This window comes from Gymnodraco acuticeps, unplaced genomic scaffold, assembly GCF_902827175.1.
Source record: "Gymnodraco acuticeps unplaced genomic scaffold, fGymAcu1.1, whole genome shotgun sequence".
Taxonomy (NCBI): Eukaryota; Metazoa; Chordata; class Actinopteri; order Perciformes; family Bathydraconidae; genus Gymnodraco; species Gymnodraco acuticeps.
The window spans coordinates 71,944-94,000 of NW_022990767.1; the positions used below are offsets into that span (position 1 = coordinate 71,944).

A 22,057-nucleotide genomic window follows, 5' to 3' on the forward strand; every position below is an offset into this window, starting at 1 on the left:
GAACCGACCTGCTGTAAAAGCACGTAACATGGCTACAGTGACAAATGGCTTCATATCACAGAGTAAATCACCATGCAAAAATCTTCCCTAAAAAGGCACTAAATTTGACCCATTTAGACGCAATCAAGGTGGCCAAAGATATAGTCATTAAAAGCCTTCCAAACTTCGAAAGTATTTCCCGTGACGCGAGCAAACTATGAAAATATATATCAATACATGTGTGCGACAAGGACAGTGCATTGTGGGTATAGATGTGAGTGTAGGAGAAGCGTGTCATTTCTCCATGTGGGTTTCTCGTGTTTCCGGCTCATCCAAAGACAAGGAGCGTCCTTATTGCCCATGGCTGTACATGTGTTTGTCTAGACTCGTAACCCTTCAGCGTTTACCACAATACATGCTGGTAAAGGACTCCTAACCCTATCAGGAAGTTAGTTAAAAAACAACAGGAAGGCTAGTTGAACCAGCAGGATGCGAATCATGTCTTTCTTTGTGATGTTTCGGTGTTTTGTTTCTTTCCGTTAACCGTCAAGTGGGAACTAAGTATTTTTTCTAGTACGTGTTTCTCTCATTATCCTATGATACTGTGTGAAAAAGAAAATATGAAGGACAGACCATCTATTTAGTTCTTTTTTAGAAAGGGCCACGTAACATAAGATTATTTTCTTCGCCCTGCTCCTTTTCAGTCAATGGTGTGTTTATAGAGACATGTTTTGTAAACAATTGTAATACATGAAGTTGTGCATACCATGAACGGAACAAATTCAAATGTCCTGTCCAGCTCTGAACAGATGAAAGAGGAAACTGTGCCGTGCCTCTGCGTGCTGAGCGAGAGAACATCAGCCAGCAGCTACTGGCACAACCGGTTGGAACCGCTCTCCTTTAATAATTAAATGATGAGTTAAATCAACATTTCAGCCGAATCCATAAGTCACCTTTCTCCCGAGACGAAGTGATGGTTGACTTTTCACCTGAGAGGTTATTGTTTTACTTTGCTTGGACAGACGTCATGTTGTGGACGGGTAAGGAATCTGTCTGAATGTTACCATGGCTACTTTATATTGGTTAGTTGGCTGGACAAAGGTGTGTGAAAGTACATAAAGGTACCAAGGGATCTAGTGTGTAGGTTGTTTACCTTTTGACTTCAGAGGAAGGCAGGTTGAGGCTTGTGTTGGCGGCTTTTGGAGCACGAAGGTGGGCGAGAAGTGACGACTATAGTCCGGTCCTTTACCTAAAAAGTGAAACTTGAAATGCTTCTTATTTTTCTTTGCGGGAATTCATTGAAGAGTGCTGCAAAGGAGGCATTTATTAAGAACATGCAATACTTTAATTGAATGGACTAAAGATGGTCCAATGCACTATTATGAAAACAAAATGCATTCCATTTAAAAAAAGTAATTTTAGAAATGACAAAAGTCAAATGTAAGCGAGTAGTTGACGGTTACAATAGTCAAATATAATAGTCTAATACCTTTTTATTTTCTGTATCTTAATACATAAAAGCTGATGGCAATTACTTGCTTACTTCCACACAGACAGACCACCAGCACAAGGTAAGCACAATCTGAAATGAAGATGTTGTAGATACAATTTTCAAAGTACTGCTTTTCCTTATTTTAATCCCCCTACTTATATTTTAAGATGTTCTTTTTCATTTACAATTTAGCCAGTTTTTGCAATAATCGACTAATTTCTGCTTTATTGTTTCTCTCTCTCATCTCCACCCTTTCCCTCTGATGACTTTCCCCATCACTACACCCTCCCTTACCCTAGCTGGGCCATCATTAGAGACACATTTCTATCAGCCTTTCAGACACATTTTAATTGTGTAAACTTGAGAAACACAGGCAAGCTTAATGTGCGATGTGTAAGCTATAGTCCTCATGCAGATACTTGTAGTTTGTTGGAAGCAAAGGACATATTTGACATCCTAAGCTCTTCATCTGTGTTCCTATGACCTCTGAAAGCTGCTTGTGACTGGTACACATATATATTAAAGGAGTTTAGTTGTATTTCTAAATCTAATCGGAGAGGTTGTTAACTCTCTAAGGCACATCTTTGTTCACATGCCTGGTGGCAGCCAACCCCTCGGCTGCAATGGAGAGTTGTGGCTGCAAAAGAACAAATTGTAGAGGCCGCCGTCACCTCAGCATCACCTGGGAGATAGCCTAGCTTAGCTTAGCGTAGCTCAGGTCAGCACTTAGCTACTGACCCCTCCCTCCCTCCCTTCCTTCCTTCCCCCCCCCTCTACTCCAAGTGAGCAGCCATGGCTTCAGTGCGCTTCACGGTGACGCCCACGAAGGCCGAGGACCTCCCGGGGCTGTCCGACACGTCGCCTGACATCAGCTCGCGCTCCGGGGCCCGCGTGCGCTTCGGCTCCAGAGAGAGCGTGAACCGGAGCGACCCGCTGAGCGAGGCGTACGGGGGCCAGGGAGGGGCCGAGACGCCGGACCACAGCCAGTTAGATCAAGGTGAGGAACACACACACACACACACACACACACACACACACACACACACCACCACCACCAGACTTGGCTGTGAACTTACTCATAACTTATTAAGATTTCTGGAGTTTCCCAACCTTTAGCTTCTCGCTGCTGGTGTCTCATGAAGCTTTGACTCACTTTGTGTCCATGTTTTTTAGTGTTCCCAGTCCCCTTCATTAGTTAGTTTTAACTCAGGAAGCCGCACAGATCCACCGTTAAATCTGTTAGTCATGCTTTGTGCAAGTACTCAAACTGTCACTGCATATGCTGACTCATTGTTAGTCAATCAATCTCTAATGTTTAGCTGTGTACAGGTCGTCAAGGAGACTGCTATCTCACATGGAACATTCCCACTGACAAGGACATGACATCAGACAGCTCTGCGCGCCAGATGTATAATATAAAGGAAGTAAAACAGGAAGTGCTTCTTTACATAAATCCTCAAGTGTTTTTAAAGGTCTCCGATGACACTGTTTCTCATCAATATAGTACAGGTCTCAGACATATACAGAACATGTCTCTGAAGTGTCTCGTTCGGACCTTAAGCTAAGAGAGTTTGTCTCCAGGGGAGGGTAGGGAATCCAGCAACAGTTGATGTTATTGCGCCGAGCAGATGTTGAAGACAATACCAGGGCTGTGGCTTATTGTGATCTTAGTTTAAGTTTCACTTCCCCCACTGCTGTCGTCAGCCCACCTACAGGCACACACTGCTCTCTACTTAATGCTAGCTTTCTCACGGACTCAGCTTGAACAGGTGCAGCTTGTAAGTCCAGTTCTGAGCAATAGGGGTGCAACTAATTCAGTCGTCGATTCGTTGGTGACGTCATCACATGTGTTTTACGCGCCGTTAAGCTCCAACGTTATTGGTCTTGTTATCGGTACTGGAGACATTTAAAAAATATATTATTGCTACAAAAACATGATATCGCAGTCTTAGTGTCGCCAACTCGTTTCTAACATGCAAAAAGACAAACAAATGCGTCTATGATGTATTTTCGATCAGACGAGATCTCTCTCCCCCGCCTGTGTGCGAGGGGGCGGGGCCGTTTACACACGCAGCTGCTACGTGCCACAGAACGCGCTCCGAGGTGGTTAAACTTTACCCGTCTCGATGCTCGTTGCCAAAAGTGCAATAAGTGTTTATCATGTGAGGGCGGTAACACGAGCAATTTGTCTAAACATTTAGCAAAAGTGCTCCACATCCAGACGGAGGAATGTACCGGGTTCGACCGTCTTTCTAGTAGCTCTGTAGCCCCATCCACGAGTAACGTTTCCACACCAGGTGTTCTGTATGCTAGCAGTAACACACGGAGTTAACACAATTATACAAACACGGGTTAATGATTAGAGGAAACTGAGTTATTTAGTTTGTTAAAGTTTCAGCAGTTCTGTCGTCACATTATTTAATACGATTTGTTAAAACATTGTTGTTTCTTTTGATGTGAAATATTATTTATTTAATTTAAATAAAAAGCAATGTTAATTTTGTTCAAAATGTGTTTAGTTAATTTAATAATATATGTATTTTTGAATCAAGTATTCATCTTTATTGTCTCCATTGTTAGTTTCCACATGCCTAAAACAACCTCAAGCTACATCTAAAAGTTGATGGCTAAATAAGAGCTTTTGAGAAATTGTGCAAGGCGTACAGTAATAGTCCAAATAGTCGATTAATCGTTTCATTAATCGATTATCAAATTAGTCGTTTGTTGCAGCCCTAATGAGCAAACGAGTTCAGACCCACCGCCGTGACTGTGCAGTCATTGGCTCTCCAAAAGCGGTTAAGAATAGCCGTGCCGATTCACAGGGCTCAGCGCGGGTTATAACCGAGGGGAGATGTAACTGTATTAGCAGCTCTGATCCACTTAAGCTGTCGCATCGTAGCGGGGGGGATGCCCAACGTTGTTTAATATGCTTTCGGTTAATCCCAACGAGCTTCGATCAGCCTCTGTGATGCGGCAGTATTTGATACAGAGAGGCAGACGCAGCAGAAAATAACAACGCGGAGAACAGAAATGCGGCAGGGCCGATGAGGAGGGAAGAAGGCAGGAGGAGTTGTTTTCAGAAAAAGGTTGAATGCGCCGTGATCCATCCGTTCTGACACCTTTGAAATGTAGGATATCACATGCTAACGCTAACGCACATCTGGCTGCAGAAGCTTCTTTCTGCTTCGACGGCCAATCACAACAAGGTGTCACTCTGATGTGATGAACTCAGGTGGAGCTGAGACACAAACAGACAGCTGGGCTCCCATGTGTGAGCGCTGCAGTTCAACAAGGACACAGCACATATTTGGAAAGCTATAATTGCTCCAAATGTGACTGGGTAGTTTTTAGAGGGGGAATTTGATCGCGTGCAAAAATAAAAGTCGAATTAGGACGACAACAAATGATTAGTTCCTGTGTCATTCAGTCCAGTAATTGATGAATTCATTATAAGCTATTATCGCTTGTGTTATGTTTTAATATCAAATGAAGCAAAGGGGAGTACGTTGATGACATTTGGGGATATATCCCTTTCCCTTTATACATCACTGTCTTGCAATCTGCTTTAATCTTATTATTTATTCTACTATTTCAAATATTTAGACAGTGTATTCATCTAAAAAACAAACAAAATTAGTAATCTAACTCAATATTTTAGTGATTTCATTTTAAGACAATTTATTCTCTATTTATTATTTAACTTTTATTATTTTTTAAAGATAATTATTCTTTGTGTTTTCTTAAGAAAGTCGCTTGTGTATTTATGGCATGCAATCAAGCAAGTCTAGTTGTATACATATTAGTTTGTAGTTTGGACAAAGTACATGCAAGGACAAACTAATTAAAAGTATTAAAGAGAGAAGAAAAGAGAGACAAATGGTGTTCGACCGACAGTCCCAAACCAAAAGACTGAAAGACAGAAAACAGTCAAAGTGTTGACGTCAATAAAATGCAGTCTGTCCTGATCAACAGATTAGGAGTCAAACACAACAAGGTAAAGGTCATGTGTGTGAACTCTGTATTTGTTGACTCAGTAAATATGTTGCAGACGATTGGCCGCTCAACATCTTTGAACAACAGATGAGCAAAACGCCTGACGAGTCTCTCGTTAGATGTTCTCCGGCCCCCCCCCCCCCCCCCCCCAGTATGAATATTAACAGGCGAGTTGTTTGGTGCGGAGTCACTTTCACACTCGCTATCTTTGTCCAAACGCACACTGAGAGCAGGACGGGAAGTTTCCTCCCACCGGCCAAATGCTGCTTTCTGTCTTTACATGGGTATCGACTTTCCTAATGTGTAACCAGTCCATGTTCAGGTGTATTTAGGCTGTATTTACGGTGTATTTAGGCTGTATTTGGGCTGTATTTACGGTGTATTTACGCTGTATTTAGGCTGTATTTACGGTGTATTTAGGCTGTATTTAGGCTGTATTTAGGGAGTATTTAGGCTGTATTTACGCTGTATTTAGGCTGTATTTAGGCTGTATTTACGGTGTATTTAGGCTGTATTTGGGCTGTATTTACGGTGTATTTACGCTGTATTTAGGCTGTATTTAGGCTGTATTTAGGCTGTATTTACGGTGTATTTAGGCTGTATTTACGGCACGCTGTATTTACGGTGTATTTAGGCTGTATTTAGGCTGTATTTACGGTGTATTTACGCTGTATTTAGGCTGTATTTACGGTGTATTTAGGCTGTATTTAGGCTGTATTTACGGTGTATTTAGGCTGTATTTAGGCTGTATTTACGCTGTATTTAGGCTGTATTTACGCTGTATTTAGGCTGTATTTAGGCTGTATTTACGGTGTATTTAGGCTGTATTTACGGTGTATTTACGCTGTATTTAGGCTGTATTTACGCTGTATTTACGCTGTATTTACGGTGTATTTACGGTGTATTTACGCTGTATTTAGGCTGTATTTACGGTGTATTTAGGCTGTATTTACGCTGTATTTAGGCTGTATTTACGGTGTATTTAGGCTGTATTTACGCTGTATTTACGGTGTATTTACGGTGTATTTAGGCTGTATTTACGGTGTATTTAGGCTGTATTTACGCTGTATTTACGCTGTATTTACGGTGTATTTAGGCTGTATTTACGGTGTATTTACGCTGTATTTAGGCTGTATTTACGGTGTATTTAGGCTGTATTTACGGTGTGTTTAGGCTGTATTTAGGCTGTATTTACGGTGTGTTTAGGCTGTATTTAGGCTGTATTTACGGTGTGTTTAGGCTGTATTTACGGCACGCTGTATTTACGGTTTACCATCGAGTGTGTACTGCTGCTTTCTGTCTGAACTTTTTATTATTCATTTGTTATTCAAAAGCAAGGTTTCCCAAACATTTTGGGGCTTGTTCCAACTTTTGAAAGAATTTTTAGAGGCCTTTTTAAGAGATTAAAGGATTCAGCATTTGCCAAGAAAAACCTTATTTCTTAGGTAAAAAACAAACAAACTTTACAGTGAAATAAATAAAAATACATATATATATATATATACACACAAATAGGACGCAGTATAGCACACATCCCTTACAATAGAATGAATGTATGATGTTAACCGTATCTTCACACTTTCAACAAATTCCCAACTAATCCCTTAACTTCCTATTTTACCAATCAGACTACAGAGAGTGAGAGAAGACGTCGGAAAGGGACCTTTTTAACACATTCTAATCACATGTCACATTCCCCTGTAGGACCCGTATTTATTATGAGTGTCACATTACGTCATGTTTGAGTTTCCTTGGGTTTTACCCTGCACATGTTGGACAGAGGAAGTGATGCTGCTGACTCTGGTGTGTGTGTGTGTGTGTGTGTGTGTGTGTGTGTGTGTGTGTGTGTGTGTGTGTGTGTGTGTGTGTGTGTGTGTGTGTGTGTGTGTGTGTGTGTGTGTGTGTGTGTGTGTGTGTGTGTGTGTGTGTGTGTGTGTGTGTGTGTGGTGTGTGTGTGTGTGTGTGTGTGTGTGTGTGTGTGTGTGTGTGTGTGTGTGTGTGTGTGTGTGTGTGTGTGTGTGTGTGTGTGTGTGTGTGTGTGTGTGTGTGTGTGTGTGTGTGTGTGTGTGTGTGTGTGTGTGTGTGTGTGTGTGTGTGTGTGTGTGTGTGTGTGTGTGTGTGTGTGTGTGTGTGTGTGTGTGTGTGGTCTTAAAGCAAAAGTCACGTGCCGGCTTTCAAACGGGTGTTAGGACGGCTACTAACTAACTAATGAAATGTGGATCAGATGAATTCGACCAAAGCACAATTGAAGTGTTTTAGTTATCTCAGTTCCTTGATTATTTTATTTAGCTGTCTGTCATTTTATGTATACAGAGGAATTGCATAATATTTTAAAACCCTATTCATTATTTAAATTGCTATAATTTCTTCCTGTGATGGGAGACAACATCCACAATCCTCATTCTGTGCTGAAATATATTTCAAATAAAATCCAATCAAAACTCACGTCTTCAGAACGGCTTTTAATCTGTAATTAATGTTATGTTTTATATATTTTAAGTGTGTTGTTTTAAATATGTTTTTATGAATTGTTACTCTGTGAAGTCTCTTGAGTTTCTAGAAAATCACTCTATAAATAAAACGCATTATTATTATTACAAAAATAATCTAGACCTAATTTAAGGTAGCAGTCTGAGTTAATTCAATATATTTATTACATGGCTTAGTTGAATACTTGATTCTGATTGGTCAATTCAGAACACGTGACACGTTGTTAATCCAGAAAAGACAGGCCGCTGTCAAGGACTTATTGACCGCTGTTAAGGACGCTCACATCTGCACAAACAAGTCCGCTCGATTGAACTGGATACAGTTTGGCCGAAACTGGGACAGTAAAACAGCGGAGAAGTAACGGGCAGAAACCCTCCTTTTTACTCAACGGTCCAGCCATAGACATCAAACGGCGACACATATTCAGTTGCCAGTTACTTTGGCATTAGGGCAGGGGTATCTACAGCAGAGTCCTGCACGGGTCTGATTTTCAAGACCCGCTCCCGCCCCGCACCCGCGACGTGCAATACCGAACCCGCCCCGCTACCCGCACATATTGCCAATTAGTTCCGCAACCCGACCCGACCCGTCGGCACAAGATCCGCAACCCGACCCGAACCCGCATAGCCTATGAGCAGTGAAAACGTGCAATTATTAACACACGCAGTTTCATATTTGTCTCAGAAAGCGTGGGATGTTGGTTATTTCCTCCATCTAGAATGACACAAAAAGCCTCCCAGACGTTGGATTTCGCTCTTGAGGAAGTGTTATTGAAAATGCTGTATTCTCCGCTAGAGAGCTTCACCTCAGCCATTTCGAATGTGGCGCGCACAGCAGCAGATTGATGCGCTGCAGAGGTTATGATTATGCGCGGGTCCCGCGGGGGAGAGGTCTGAGGATTTTAAACATTAAACTAATTTATTATTATTTTAATATATTTATTATGCAATACCCGCGACCTGACCCGCATCATCTTTGTTTTACCCAGAACCGAACCCGGGAAAAAGCGTTTGAAAAAATACCACCCGCGAATCACCTTTTTTGCGGGTCACCCGTCGGGTACCCGCGGGTACCCGACCCGATGCAGGACTCTGATCTACAGTGCTTGAATTGGAATGAAAAAGGTGCCAGTACTCTAAAATCAGCAACTTTTTCAAGTCAATTTTATATATACAGCCCACAAACAAGAATTTGGCTACTATAATGCTGGTGGGTTTGTCTCTTTACTACTGTATATTTTAGAAAGGTTCACTGTACTTAACATGTTTTATGATAGGCAGCGGATATGGCTAAAGCTCAGTAAGGTCAATATTAACTGAAAATATAGCAATCAAAGTCTAGATCTTCTGCTGAAGACACATGAAGCAGAGACCTTTCAGGTGAGAGCCCCTCTGGTGGTGTTCAACATTAATGACAAGGAAACAAAGCTCTGGTCAGAAGCATTTTTTATAAAAAGCTTTAACAAAATTAAGTATTTCTGTACATGTTGAATGCAATCTAACTTTCCAACTCAGAAAACGAAAAACGAAAAAGTGCCAAAAGTCTTCTCACATGGCTGAGCTGCTTTGCAATATACTTCACCACTGAAGAATACAAATATGTATAAAGTAAACTATGATGCAATCTAACTTTCCAACTCAGAAAAATGATAAAGAGCATGAACAAAGAACATGTAAAAACAAATGCAAAATTTGCACAATCTAAAATGAGAAACTGTAACTGCAAGTAACAAAGTCTGAGCCATGGTAAAGAGTTACATTGAACACCAAGCTGATCAGATAACTCCCTGGTTGGTCTGAAGTCCTTCTATCTCCAGGATCTGTACAAATCGGCACATTATGCCAAAAGTCTTCTCACTGGGTGAGCTGCTTTGCAATATACTTCACATTGTTAGAAAAGGCTCCAGAAGGCCTTGGGGACATCAGTATCAGGGGCTGGAGCTGGACAGGCTCTTTCATCAGCACTTCTCCTTCCCTTTGCCAGCCAGGACCTCACATACTGTTCCGGATTGAACTGTCCTAGTGATGGTCCATTACATTTAATGAAAACCAGGCTGGACAGTCGGCTGACAGAGAGAGCATTCCTTTTTGCAGTAAGGATATCGTTCATGCAGCTGAATGCCCGCTCACACTCACTAGTGGAGACAGCGATGGTTCGGACTGCTTTCAGTAGAGGCTCCATGGCAGCAGGTGTACGGGATGCCCTGGTTTCCTTGTATTCGCGAAAGCCCTGAACAGTCTCTCTTCTGTCCACTTTCAGCACTTCGCACAAACGTAGCACCTCTACGTCCCCATACTGTACGTCTAACTCCTCTTCAGGCCAACTTCCAGGATGGATAACTTTCATGTCCTGGATTAGCTGATTGTCCCGGGCCTCCCGGCCATGTAATGGGATTTCTCTTGTGCTGACATGAGAGGAGGTTGTGGAAGTCATTCTGTGTCTCAGATTCTCTACCATACTGCGGAAAAACTGACCTGCATGAATCTGTACAAGCCTGCCATTCTCACGCAGGGTAACACCCTTGAAGGACTTCTCAGCTAGAGCTGTATGAACTGTAGTCATGTGTGGGCCAGGCATGGTGACCATGGATTCAAAAACTCGTATTTCTCGAGTTAAGAGCCTATCTGCTGTAGGCAGTGTCATCTCTCTTTTTTGGAGTTGCCGAGAGAGGTCGCTGAGCTCTGTGAGCGCATCGTACATCAGTCCCAGATTGCTGACAAACGTTGCAGATGTGAGCACATCATCCAGGCCCTTGTACTTTGCTCTGTCTCTGGAATCCCTGCTCGTGTCGTTTGCAGCATTTGTGAAGTGATCATGAAGCACTCGGTAGTTTTCCCAGACTGCTCTGACGCTCCTTTCACTTGAAGCCACCCAGCGGATGGACAAAACACGCCCTATCACCAGGAGACGCTGTCCGACTGCTTGCGCACACTGCGCTAACTGCCTCTGATTTTTGGGGGAGGCATGGAACAAGGAATAGAGTTTGTCAAAAAAGATCTGGAAATGATTGAGCCCTGAGACCTCCTTGACCACATCCCCAACTGCCAGCTCTAGACGATGATTGGAGCAGTGCCACACAAACAGGCTTGGGAATTTACTACACAACTGGGTAGCAACGCCTGTTCTCTTCCCTAGCATGACTGAAGCCCCATCACATGCAAAAGAAACGAAACACTGACCTAAAAAGTCCTCGTTAAAATCTCTTCCAAGACACTCCATTAACGCCTTTGTGATGTCATCAGCCGTTGTTCCATCCAACTCGATCAGCTCCCAAAAAAACGTTTCGGGCTCAGCATCAGCTAATGCTGAGCGTAGACACACAACAAGCACCGTTTTACCACTAATAGTGGTAGATTCATCGACCAAAACACAGTTTTCTTTGGTTTTCTGTAATGTCTTTTGCCATTTTTTTCTTCAGCTCATGAGCTATGTGGTCGATGATTTCGCCACAGGTTTTATTGGAGTGCAAAACCCTGCCCACGTTCAGCCCATTCAGTTTCTGTACATTCAAATCAATTGGCATGTCTGTGAATGGCCGGCTATGTTTGCCAATTTTATATGCCGTTCGAAAAACTCTGATAGTGGTGTCTAATTCAGATTTATGCATAGACTGCACTTGATGTTGAATAGTTTCACGTGAAGCAGATGTAAGGATGTCAGCAGCTTTTACATGGGCTTGAGATTCTTTATGTTCTTTGATTTTTTTTCTCAGGCTAGCTTGTTGTTTGCCCTTGTCAACACCGAAATGAGACACTGCACACTCACCCCATTCAGTTGACAGTTTCAGTCCTTGTCCAGTGTGTATTCCCAAAGATTTGACATCTCTGCATATCCGACATCCTAGCTTCTTATCTTTAAGAAGGAGCCATGCATTGGTCTTGCAAAAATATTGCACCTGGTCCGTTGTCCAGCAGTCAGGTGCATCGCTTTGCCCGGTGTTGGTGGTGGCAGTTGCGCCAGCAGCAGCTAACGTTAGAGGCTCTGGAGGAGGCGGCGGAGCTAGTGCTAATGCTAATGCACTAGAACTTGGAGCAGGAGGATCAACCAAAGAAAGCTCCCCATCAGACACAATTTCCAACACAGGCACAGCATTCTCTGTATTTGAAGTTTCTTCCGGCGACAACCGCTCTCTTTTTGCACTTTTATTAATCCACGCTAACATTTTAGAAATGCTAATTTGTGACGTGACTTGCTTTCCTTCTCTCGGGGGCGTGCCTGCTCTGTTCTATCACTCTACATAGCCACCCACTGGGTGGGAGTTGCACTGCATAAACACAACACACGTGCATCTAGGTATGTAAATTGTAAAGCATTAAAACATGGTTTTACTAACAGTTTTCAGTATGTTGTTACTTCGGCATTATTATTATTATTATTTTGAAACGTGTATTACTATTAAATCACGGTCAAATAGGTTAATTTTGACATAGTCGTTTCCACCACAGTATTTACATGGAGAAGATAAGCCCCGCCCCCTCTCCAGCACGTTCTGTTTGAATGACAGGAGTAAACAGCTGACAGCCGCTGTGAAACTCCAGCGGTTAGAGCGATGAGAATGTCCGTTCGGCACCTCATGACGCATCTACTGAGTACCGGGCGGCTGTATATATATATATGGATGTATAATAAGAACGGCGGGAGAGTGTTGAGTACTGGCACGGTGCATGAGTACCGGAGTACCGCCAGCATGCCGGTACTGAGCAAGAAGTGCCGGTACTCCATGGGTCAGAACCAGAAGTGCCGGTACTGCGTACCGGTGAGTACCGGCCCAATTCCAGCACTGGGTATCTAGATACTTTCCAAGGTTTGACATAATGAATTGTGCTACTTTTAAAGCAAGCAGCGATGTTTTCAAATCTGTAATCAAAAAGCTCCGCCTTCCTGCCATTGCTACGTAGTTCAAACGGTAACAACGGACTATTTTTCTTAGCGGATGCATGTCAATTTAAATCAATACATACAACTATTTTTTTTAAATCAATAAAAATGTTTTCTAAATTCATAAAAGCATTTCAATGAATATTGGGAGTCATGTCGTTACTTTGTTGAGAATGTGGCCATGTAATAAGCGGGATAATGTGCAGCGACTTGACCTTCATGCAGATCAAGATCCCTCCGCTTAGCGTCGGGCTCCTGATCTGCCTGTCGGTGTTCTTTTCCCCATAATGAGCGCCTCGCTGCACATTATCCCTTACATATTTTAGAGTCACACCGATTTCAGTACGAAATCCCGTCTAACTTGTCACTGAACCTCAATAAGGAAACACAAAGATGTTTTTGTGTTTCCTGGTTTACCAATAATTCATATCCTTGTATTTATAATCCCTTTCTTTGTGCCTAGGTGATGGAAACTCCAAAATCTCCAGTGTGTACATCAACAACACTCACGGGGTGGATGACGACGACTTCTACGACCGAAACTTGGCCTTATTTGAGGTCCGAAACTCGACTTTTCTTTCAGAACTGACTTCCTTTGAAAGCACACCATACTCACCTCCTAAATAGTCTTTAAACGTTGCCTTGTATCAGATACAGAAAACCAGATTCTCCCATTTACATGTTCACTTTTGCTCTATCGATGAAAACAGAATCTCTCTTTTTGCCAAAGTGTCTGCTAAACTAGAGGCAAAAAGAAACCCTGGCGTTTGGCTGCTGGTGGGTGCAAAACATTTCTATTTGTGTAGATGTTGAAGCTCTTTCTTGGCTCGCCCACTACTTTAGTGACTCATTCAATATGTCTCTTTCTCTGCCGCTCTGGTACCTCGTATGTGTTGCCTTTCTTCTTCTCATTCACCCATTTATTCTCCTCCATTTCCCCGTCCTTTATCCCCTGGCTGTCTCTTTCTCTGCTTCACTTCCCTTACTGTCACTTACCGTTTGTTCTTTATCTCTCCCTGCCTCAGGAGGAGATGGACACTCGGCCAAAAGTGTCTTCTCTGCTCAATCGCCTGGCGAACTACACCAACCTGACGCAGGGAGCCAAGGAGCACGAGGAGGCCGAGGGCATCGGGGAGAAGAAGAAAGCCAGCAAGGTATAACTCGCTGTCAAAGAGAATGAAAGCAGTAAAAACAATTCAAGCACAAACTGTTCAAACAAACGCTTCAACTTGTACTCAGTGGCGGCGCCAGAGTATTTTTGTTGGGTAATCTATGGTAGGGCTAACCCATACAGTAGTGGGGCTCAAGTCAGTATTTGCAATGTAATTACATACACGCTCCCCTTGACAGTGAAACGCCACGCGTGAGGGTTAGATTATTTCCCTGTCTCAATCCAAATTGAACTGTATGAAATAAAAAGGCACATTTGTCTTGTAGTAAATAAAAAGGGCGACCTGGAGCCAATCCTGCAATTTCCCCACAGGTGAAAGAGTTGACCTGCTGAAAGCCCAACCCCTGCAGGGGGGTCTGGGGGGATTCTCCCCCAGGAGATTTTTTGAAATACTAACATAAAATACACATTCTGGTACTCTCTTGAGAAGAACAATAAATACATCTATTACTACGAGACATATTTAAAAAAATAATGCCATTTTAGTTTTGTGTTACTTTGTTCTGAAAGCTGAACCTGCTGCTCCTCACAGAAGAGGGAAGGGGCTGTGAATGACTTTACATTGTGGATAAGGGTGGATAGCCCCCATTGTTCTGTGTGTCAAAATGAAAGACAGCTCACACACCTATCAATCATCAAACCGTGGGGTCTTATTTCGATACGTCTTCTATCAACACGTAATGTGTATCGATGTATATAGAGATGTACTACAGCAAAAGTATTCTCCGTCGGGACTTCCTGGAACAACACCACGCCGTTATCTTGATTCTGATTGGCCAGAAGACATTATCAAAGATGTTCTATTGAGAAGACGATCACTACGTGACAAAAGTTTTCAAAACCGTTTCTAGTCTTCGGTATTTCCAGACAAGTGGCTGCTGAAATCAATCTTACTAACTGCTGTCTGTGCAATTTACTCCGCGAGTTGGCAGACTTTATTTAGCTTACTTTAACATCATTGTTCATGGTGGGGCTAAGCCACTTCTTGGTATGGCTGTAGTCTACCCCAGCCATACCCTGGCGCCGCCACTGCTTTAGAATCTGTATTTTTGAATATGGATCTTAAGTTGGCGTGACGTTGAAGCAGCGACCCTGCTGTAGTTCGTTTATAGCATAACGTTATGATTTGAAAATGATAAAAGTAGACATGTGGAGATTATCCGGCTGAACAAAACGTGATCCGTCTCTTAAATGTGTTTCAACCGCAGACCTTATTTCCAGCTATTTTCCAAAAACCTATGGAGAAATTGCATTGCTTTTTGTCTGAAGGAGTTTACATCCGGGTTTTAGGACGCGTCACTCTATTGACATCCAGTGTAAAACCACTCATTTTAGATTCTTTAGGACACTGAAGCTGTCATAAAAGGCTTTGTTGGGATCACACATAATGGAGTCTAACAATAACACTGTGACATTGTGAAGCCTTTGTTGTCTAATCTTCATGTTCTCTTGGTCTCTGCTGTCTCCAGTCTCCTCAGATGGGGACCTTTATGGGCGTCTACCTGCCGTGCCTGCAGAACATCTTCGGGGTGATCCTGTTCCTGCGGCTCACCTGGGTGGTGGGCAGCGCGGGGGTCCTGCAGTGTCTCTGCATCGTGTTCGTCTGCTGCTGCTGCGTGAGTACTGCAGCAAACACATATTAGCAGAGGTGGGAAGTAGTGGAGTACAAATACTTTGTTACTGTACTTAAGTATATTGTTCTGTTATCAGTACTTTACTCCACTACTTATTTTTCTGACCACTTTCTACTTCTTACATGTTGAACACAAATACCTGAACTTTCTACTTCTTACATGTTGAACACAAATACCTGAACTTTCTACTTCTTACATGTTGAACACAAATACCTGTACTTTCTACTTCTTTCATGTTGAACCCAAATACCTGAACTTTCTACTTCTTACATGTTGAACACAAATACCTGAACTTTCTACTTCTCACATGTGAACTCAAATACCTGTACTTTCTACTTCTTACATGTTGAACTCAAATACCTGTACTTTCTACTTCTTACATGTTGAACTCAAATACCTGTACTTTCTACTTCTTACATGTTGAACCCAAATACCTGTACTTTCTACTTCTTACATGTTGAACACAAATACCTGTACTTTCTACTTCTCACATGTTGAACTCAAATACCTGTACTTTCTACTTCTTACATGTTGAACCCAAATACCTGTACTTTCTACTTCTTACATGTTGAACACAAATACCTGTACTTTCTACTTCTTACATGTTGAACCCAATACCTGTACTTTCTACTTCTTACATGTTGAACACAAATACCTGTACTTTCTACTTCTTACATGTTGAACCCAAATACCTGTACTTTCTACTTCTTACATGTGAACCCAAATACCTGTACTTTCTACTTCTTACATGTTGAACCAAATACCTGTACTTTCTACTTCTCACATGTTGAACTCAAATACCTGTACTTTCTACTTCTTACATGTTGAACTCAAATACCTGTACTTTCTACTTCTTACATGTTTGAACTCAAATACCTGTACTTTCTACTTCTTACATGTTGAACTCAAATACCTGTACTTTCTACTTCTTACATGTTGAACTCAAATACCTGTACTTTCTACTTCTTACATGTTGAACACACAAATACCTGTACTTTCTACTTCTAATGTTGAACACAAATACCTGTACTTTCTACTTCTTACATGTTGAACTCAAATACTTGTACTTTCTACTTCTCTCATTTTCCAAACAGCTGGTTCCTTTAGTCTGAATGTGTGTTTGATGCGTGATCATTATTCTTTAGAGTCATTGCGTGCCTATTGATTTGAACACGATCCGTGTATCCATCATTTCCTGGTCTTCTCTAAAGAAGAGGGACCAATGGAAACGTTGTCATGTTGCCGTTGTTCAGCATGGAAACATTCATTAGCTAACAATGACATTATTGTTCTCTTAATATAAAGGGAGGTCAGGTACTCTTTAAAACAGCTGCTAGTTATGGGTACTTTTTACTGAAGTACTTTTCAAAGCCTCTTTACTTTGACTTGAGCAAAGAAGTTTAGTCAGTACTTCTACTTTCACCAGAGTATTTTTAAACACGAGTATCTGTACTTCTTCTTGAGTAAAGGATGTGTGTACTTTTGCCATCTCTGCATATTACCACATCAGAAACGTATCTCTAAATGTATTTTAAATCTCTCTCTGCAGACGTTGTTGACGGCGATATCGATGAGCGCCATCGCCACTAACGGAGTTGTTCCAGGTATTCCTTCATCATTTACTCCCCCACCCCCCCCCCCCCCCCCCCCCCTCCCATCCTCTCCCTACCTGTGGATTAAAGGGCACTGGTGTGTGCTGGGTAATCACTTCATCTGACTCCCACACAGCTACGTCTTATCTCCATTATTACCGTGTCAGTTTAACTTATATGAGTTTACACAACCAAATGATAATAATATTACATTAATTATTGATCAAACTGCAAGGTATATCTATCCTTAAAGTAGATCATAGTGTATGAGTCGATTTAATGTTTGTATTATTTATATAAACCTGAAAAGTAGGCAAATAAATGTAGTTAGTCGGGACAATATCTGCTGCCAAAATGTATTGTGGTAGAAGTATGAAGTAGCATTAAATGAGAATACTCAAGGAAAGTACAAGTACCTCAATAATGCACTTAAAGTACAGCAGTGTTTCCCCTACCATTGTCTTGGAGGGGCGCTGCGCCCCGCCAACGAAAATATTTGTATACCAAATTGCAACTAATCTATATCTCCTGTCACTTTTCACATTGAACATGTGCTCTTTTATTAAATAAACTAAACGCTTTCATTTTAAGTTGTGAGTTTAGTGTTTTTGACCCTAAGAAACACTCTCTGCTCCAGAGGATTAAAAAAAAAAATATCCCAACGACACCCCCCCCCGCTCAGGCAGCACCCCCCAAAGCAGTAAACCTATTTGAGTAAATGTACTTAGTTACTTTTGGGATCATAAAACAATATTTGAATGTTGCAAAGAAATGTATTTGTTAAAATATCACTGGTCTTCAATATCAGGATCCATGTATTTATGATCCTCTCAAGAATGGAAGTAGTCATCACACACAGGGCTGCGTGGGACAATTAGCACCCCGAACAGTGTCCTTCAAGATGCTGATACACAAGAGAGGGTGTTACAGTCACAAGATGGAGGAATACCGGTTCAAAGCAGTATTCTGACATTAGTTAAGATCAGCTAAGGCCTGCGTAAGCAGATATGCCTATCTGTCTAGTGGCATCATGCCAATCCTAGGAACATAGCTATCATAACTTCAACACATGAGCGTCATCCATGTAGTCATACATCCGGCTACGTACACAGCGACGTAGGGCCTCTGTTAGGAAGGAACATTCAGTATTTTCCCAACAGTATTTAAAAACAATGACTCACTCTATCCAATAAATTACTTTTGGATTTTTATTCTCAATTTTACTTTTTTTCGGTACAGCCATAGATGAATCTTCCAGGTTGTTTCCCTTCAGTTTCCCCGCTCGTGTCGGTACTGATTCGTGTGTTTTTTTTCTAATGTTGTTTCTGTTTGTCTCTCCCTCTGTCCCTCCTTCCTGTCTGTCTGAACGCACATTATTAAAAACCAAGGATAATTGATCCACTTTACGCCTCTAGTCGGAGACCCCAAATGCCAAAGTAGTGTGATGTTGACACTAGCATTAGGGCTGCTCAATTAATCGCAATTACGATTATGGCTTGCAACGATTACGAAAACAACGTAATCGAAATAAAACGATTATTTTTCTATTATTTAATTTTTTTTAATTACTTTTTTTAATTGGTTTTTCAGTTGAATTATACTTAAGTTCAGGGTAATCAACTGTTAAAAACATACTGTTCACATTTCTTTTCTCAAATAAGTTGATGTTTTCAAAGTAAATGGATAATCGTTTTTAATAATCGTGATATCAATTATTGACCCAAATAATCGAGATTATGATTTTTGCCATAATCGAGCAGCCCTAGCTAGCATGTGACATTTCTATAATCGATAACCCCTCGGTAACATAGAGATTAATCTAATGTTTGGCTTCAGACATTTCATCCCATGCTGTCTTTTGTTCTCAGCTTCTCATGCGCTCTCACTAAGTTAATACTGTATGGATGGAGTTGTTTTTGGTTTTGGAAATACAGCTCATCCCATTGCATCACGTTCATTTATTTAAATTCACTTTGACGCTTTTATTTAGGACATCAATGGCAGTTTTGGGGGTTGGGGAATCCATTCATTCACATTCACACGCCCAATTGTTTTAACCATTCATCTCACTGTCAAATGTCAACGAATTGCATTTAGGAAACCAAACACTGCTTTCTGAGCTCACAGAAGTTTCTAATGTAGTTTCTCTTTCTTGTATGATTCCTCCATGTGCTTTATTATATAACTGGTTCAAATTGTATCTGCAAATTAAAGCTTACTGTTGTTGTTGTTTAGCTCACTTAAGACAATGCCAAGTTCAGAACACAATTTAGGGCCTGGTTTTATTAAACATTTTTCGATACTAATTCTAAAACGATACCTGAAAATCAGTACCACTGCCCACGTCTTCTATTAAATCTTCTATTATAAGACATTTTTGATAATTAATGGAAAAGGGGAGACACTTTTCCTTGCATTTATTAATCAAAGTTTAGTTGGCTTAATGAACAATGAGTGAGTCAACTAAACGGCACTTCAGTCTGATTTAGGGCTGCACGATTTGGGGAAATAATGGAATTGTGATTTTTCTGACAGATATTGCGATTCGATTTGCGATATTTGTTTTGAAGCGACCCAACGGAAGTTTATTGTAAAATGCGGCCATATCTCCGACTAGGAAGATCGCATCAACGTGCTCCCGTCTCTAGCACCCCCGCAGCCCCAGCCCGAACTTACATGAAACTTCCGTTGGGTTGCTTTAAAGTCAAGCTTCAGTTTCAGATTCACCCTGTAATAGAAACATGTGATGGAGCGTTGCTAACCTGACCCAGATGGTTTGTTTCATCAAGCCATCTAAAGCTCCATTGGAAGCCATTTGGAAAGGGCAGGCACTTTCAGAAGTACTTGGCAGGTGATTGGATCAATCTGTCTATCACCTTCTATCATGGGCCACTTCTGATTGGTTAACAATGACTGGTACATGTGGAGCACAGCACTTCTGATTGGTGTGACTGACACACAAGAAGAACAAACAAAAACAAATCGCAGGCTTTGCGATTTCATAATTGCATCACTTAAAATCGCGATTTCGATTTAAAATCGATTAATCGTTCAGCCCTAGTCTGATTATCGGACTACTTTTTTGATTCTTAACTTTGAGAAATACAAACGTATTTATTATCCTAAACTCTTTTGTTCAAAGGAAGCCTCAAGTGTTTAATATTGGCTTTAATAGATAAGAAATGGAAATATTTAACATAAATCAGGAGGTGTCACATCCCAGATCAAGTAAACAAAACTAAGTCTGATTCAGTACAGTCAGTTTTACTCAATGCTACTGAACAAGAAGAACTTACTGAAGACAATCAAGAGGTTACTTAACACTGGTACTTGTCCTCCAAGTGAGTACAAAAACATCTGAAACCTGATTTGCAGTTACGATATGACCGAAGCTCTGCGCTATCTTCTTCCTCCGATGTATCGTGTAGAGCAGGGGTTCCCAACCCCCGGTCCGCAGACCGGTACCGGGGCCGCGGAGGTGTTACTGCCGGGCCGCGAAATAGCTGTGAGTTTATCGTAATATTTGCAGAATTATAAATATATAAAAATATTTTATCATATATATTTTACCAGTCATATTATTTCATCCAGTAGCCTAGTAGTTCATCTTTCACCAGTTAACCGTTGAAAATGGCTTTATGATGTTCCGAGGGATTCGGCGGCTCAGCCTGGTCTCAGCCTCTCGTGCGCACGAGAAAGTTACCGGTGCGCCAAGTAGGAAGAGGAGCGCACAGGAGACAACCGTTTGATTGCAGACTGTTATGTTTAGGTGGGGAAATGCAGTGCATACATTATTTGAGATATATTTCAAACTCGGACTTCATTTTAAGGACATGTCGGCCAGGGGTGTAGAGCTATATGTTTATTTTATTAGCTTTTCTTTTTAATGACTGATTTTAAATGCCATTTTCTTAATGTCTTTCATTTTTTTGTAAAGCACTTTGAATTGCCTTGTGTTGAAAAGTGCTATATAAATAAACTTGCCTTGCCTTTGTTTAAGCACCGGATTGGCAAAACAGGAGAGTAAACCAGTCTGCCTTGATCTATGAATTCATGTCCGGGACTCTCACGGTATCTGCTGCCCGCAGCTGTTTTATAGAAAACCTCCTTCACTTCATGAAATGGCTGCAGGCAGCATCAGGAGGCAGCGGGACGTGTAACTCCGCTTCTGAGAAGTGCAGCAGCGCGCCGAGAGCTGTGTCTTTTTACGCACCGCCTTCGCTGTGTTTACCTTCATCAGAACAGCGAGTGACTGCAGGCTGCTACGTGTTAACCACACACATCTCTACACACATCGAACTGCCCGATTACTCCCCCTTTTATTAGTTTTATGAAGGAGATGTCCGGTCACCAAGGCGCATGGTGTGTGTGTGCTCTGCTCAGCTCAGTGTTTGTGTCTGTCCGACACCGGCATTTGTTTTCAAATGACCATGAACAGTAATTTACACACATCTGGCTAACTCCATAGGTAGCCTATATGCCGGTGTTTCCAAAATAAATTAGTTTAATCTTAATCTCGATGTAGAGCTAAATGCTGTCGGACGTGCACCGGAACGAACGTCACTATCATAATATCTTCTGAAAACAAATGCCAGTGTCACACACACACACACACACACACACACACACACACACACACACACACACACACACACACACACACACACACACACACACGCGCACAATAAAGGTTGGGAACCCCTGGTGTAGAGCATTATGCTTATTTCTTCAAGCATAGGACGACTTCTCTCATCAGCTGTCGTCTTCTCTGAGTCTCTACCTCCTAACATCATAATGTGACTAACATCCACCCCCCTCTCTCTCTCTT

The 22,057-nt window shown here is 41.6% G+C and overlaps 1 protein-coding gene across 10 annotated transcripts in view; it reads left to right on the forward strand.

Annotated features, from left to right (window-relative positions):
• The window catches only part of LOC117556889 (solute carrier family 12 member 6-like), a 56,485-nt gene that overhangs the window by 1,672 nt on the left and 32,756 nt on the right, over window positions 1–22,057 (forward strand). For 5 of the 10 annotated variants that reach the window (XM_034232472.1, XM_034232465.1, XM_034232471.1 and 2 more), the window contains exons 2-6: window positions 1,771–2,468; window positions 13,296–13,390; window positions 13,858–13,986; window positions 15,473–15,619; window positions 17,187–17,241. In XM_034232472.1, the coding sequence (XP_034088363.1) occupies window positions 2,264–2,468; window positions 13,296–13,390; window positions 13,858–13,986; window positions 15,473–15,619; window positions 17,187–17,241 (631 nt within the window). In that variant the 5' untranslated portion in view covers window positions 1,771–2,263. Of the gene's footprint in view, window positions 1–1,500; window positions 1,551–1,770; window positions 2,469–13,295; window positions 13,391–13,857; window positions 13,987–15,472; window positions 15,620–17,186; window positions 17,242–22,057 lie in introns of all 10 variants that reach the window. The other 5 variants (XM_034232466.1, XM_034232467.1, XM_034232470.1 and 2 more) reach the window with 5 other exon arrangements.